The 2652-nt window shown below is 36.4% G+C and overlaps 1 protein-coding gene across 1 annotated transcript; it reads right to left on the bottom strand.

Moving 5' to 3' along the window:
* Nucleotides 1-221: 221 nt before the first annotated feature.
* LOC107909280 (uncharacterized) lies at nucleotides 222-2293 on the bottom strand. The gene is made up of 2 exons (XM_016836755.2): nucleotides 2016-2293; nucleotides 222-1627 (listed from the first exon to the last, which is right to left on the bottom strand). The coding sequence occupies exon 2, from the start codon at nucleotides 1539-1541 to the stop codon at nucleotides 522-524; it is 1020 nt and encodes a 339-aa protein (XP_016692244.1). The 5' UTR covers nucleotides 1542-1627; nucleotides 2016-2293; the 3' UTR covers nucleotides 222-521.
* Nucleotides 2294-2652: the final 359 nt, after the last annotated feature.

The following is a 2652-nucleotide window of genomic DNA, read 5'->3' as shown; positions in this document are numbered from 1 at the left end:
AATTGGCATGAATTAAACAGCAGCTATGATTTAAATATTTTAGACAAGACACAGATTATGAATTATTAAGCAACTACATTGAAACAAGATTAAAAAAGAGGAGAGAGAGAAGAAAAATAATATAAATAATTCAACTGCTGAAAAAACAATACCAAAGGCATTAAAGTTAACATGGATCATCCCAGAAAGTAGGATGAATATGCAAAAAGTAACAAGGAAGAAACATCTAATATTTATTGCATTGCATCCCTCTTTACCTCAACTTCAATTATTGCTGTTATTCTGTTAGAGGCAAGCAATTTGAACATTCAAATGTACATTCTGTCAAATTCAACTACAAAACCGGAGATGAGCAAAAAAGATAAAACGGAGTGTGAACTCCATTTCTATAAAAAGACAACTGTGAATCCTACCTCAGCTATTGTCTCTAACAATTGAAGCCACCTGCTATATGAACATAACTCAAATTTATGATTGCATGATATACTTTTGTTCGATACATGCAGAGGCCTTGAAAACCATCAGCAGAGGGTTCCAGAGAAAAACACAGGCTTAACAACAGCAGTCGAATTGCCCATGTTCTTAGTAATCATCTCTTCCTTAAGATTCACTCGATCCCTATAGGAACAAATGCTCAAGGGCAACTTCTTTAGCTTCACTCTTCCTCTCTTTTTACCAAAGGAATACGCATCTTCGTTGGCTTTTTCCTTCAGATAACCTGATTCTGCTTCACCATTATCCAACATTGACGGTCTGGATTTTTTGTAATTGGCTACCTTTGCCTCCACTTTAACATGCTCCTCAACCAAGTCATCGGAATCAATTTCAACTGCTATCATAGCTCCATTGCAGGTAGAAGATGGGCTTCCTCCCAACATGATACCCCCATTGGAAACCTTTGTGTTATCAAAGGTTGGCAAGCTCTTAGGCCTTTTCCGTTGATGACCTCTCCATTCAGATTTTAGTGAATCCTTTGAGATTCTTGGAGAACTATTGATTGCCCGGTTCAATCTACTGACTAGATCTTCATCCACCCTAGAATTCTCAATTGGTTGTTGGTCTTTTTTGTACAAGGCTTGAACAGGGACATGCTTCTTGAGCTTATTCCTTTTTAGGTATCTATCCTTACTACCAGCATCTTCAGAAAATGTTGCTACCAAGTCCAATGCACTCTTAGCTGCAGCGATGGCTTTAGCTGCAATTGCAGCCTTCTCCTCTGCTGCAGCTCTGGCAGCCTCTGCAGCCTTAGCAGCAGCTATTGATGCAGCTCTCGAGGCCTCAAAAATCTTCTCAGGAGAAAGGTTTGGGTCATTGACATGGGAACTCAATAGATTATTAAGATGAATATTAAAATCAGTTGATGAAGTAGCAGATGATGGTGAAGGCGACGGAGGAGATGAAGTGGAAGAAGCAGCTGATGGCTGATCTGAAGTACCATTAGCATTCGAAGCCTGTTTCTTAAAACCTGCTAACAGGCGCTTCCTAGGAGGCAAAAGAACATCGGCATCTAAGTGATTAATGTCACAAACGTTAGCCTCCATTAAATCCAGTTTATTATAATCTGAAGCACCAGATGAGGAGTAATTCTGTACAAGGAAAATTCCAACCGCTCCAATTCACATCGATTCTATGACATCAATAATGATAGATTCAGTGTTAAATGGTAAACGAAAACCCAAAAAGAATATCTGAATTGTGAAGCAAAATAAACAAATAAAAATAAATCTTAGAAAACCCATGTAATGTTTCATTCGATGCAAACGGCCTAAATAACTCAAGTCTGAAAACCCTATCTGTAGATTCTGTCGTACAAATTACCCAGTAAAACCAATGGGAAAAAAATGATGATCATGCAATTAAAATGAATAGCAAGAAACTTGAAAGAGGAAAGGCGTGCGATTAAAACGAAGGGCAAACAACGTAAATTCGGAGATCGATAAAAGGGAAGATGATGTAATAATGCGAATGAAAATTATGAGATTTAAATAAAAAATGATCGAACGTTGATTAAATACCTGATTATTTATCCGGAAAAGAAAGAAAGAGATTTGGTTTAGGATTGTAGAGAAAATTAGGGTTTTTTTTTGGGGGGGGGGGGATTTGAAATACCAAAAGAGAGAAATGGTATTTCAAGCTTCTGGAAAATGAAGGGTTCCGAAGGCGAAGGAGGGAGAAGGAGAGGGAATGAGAAAGAGAAGGGGAGGGGAGGGGAGGGGAGGGGAAGACTAAGATTGAGTGAATTTGAGGAGGGGATTTTTGGATTTCCATTTCTATTTTTTCAATTTACATTTTCCCCCATTTTCTTTTTCTTACTGATAGGTTTAGTAAAAAAAAAAAATTAATAATAATAAATTAAAAAACCTTACTCCATTTCTATTTAAGTGCCATTTTGCAAAGAAAGCATATTATATATCATATGTTGATCAAAAGGTGAAATATTTACACAAATGTTGAAATTTTCATTATCGTATTGTTGAGCAACCCTTTTTTTTTTAATGCTAGCTTAGCATTTGTGGATTGTTACTCTTTTATTCGATTAAACAATAAAGGCTTTACTTTCAATTCAGGTTATAAACTGTCATCATCACATATACTTAATTGAATAAACACTGATCTCAGCTCAACTATTGACTTTTGATTTAAAGTAATAGT

Source organism: Gossypium hirsutum, chromosome A07 (assembly GCF_007990345.1).
Source record: "Gossypium hirsutum isolate 1008001.06 chromosome A07, Gossypium_hirsutum_v2.1, whole genome shotgun sequence".
Classification (NCBI taxonomy): domain Eukaryota; kingdom Viridiplantae; phylum Streptophyta; class Magnoliopsida; order Malvales; family Malvaceae; genus Gossypium; species Gossypium hirsutum.
Note: the sequence above shows the minus strand (reverse complement) of the source record. Positions and strands in the feature narration are given on the sequence as shown.

Coding starts and splice junctions, on each gene's coding strand:
- LOC107909280 (XM_016836755.2), bottom strand. CDS start 1,541: ATGGAGGCTAACGTTTGTGACATTAATCACTTAGATGCCGATGTTCTT.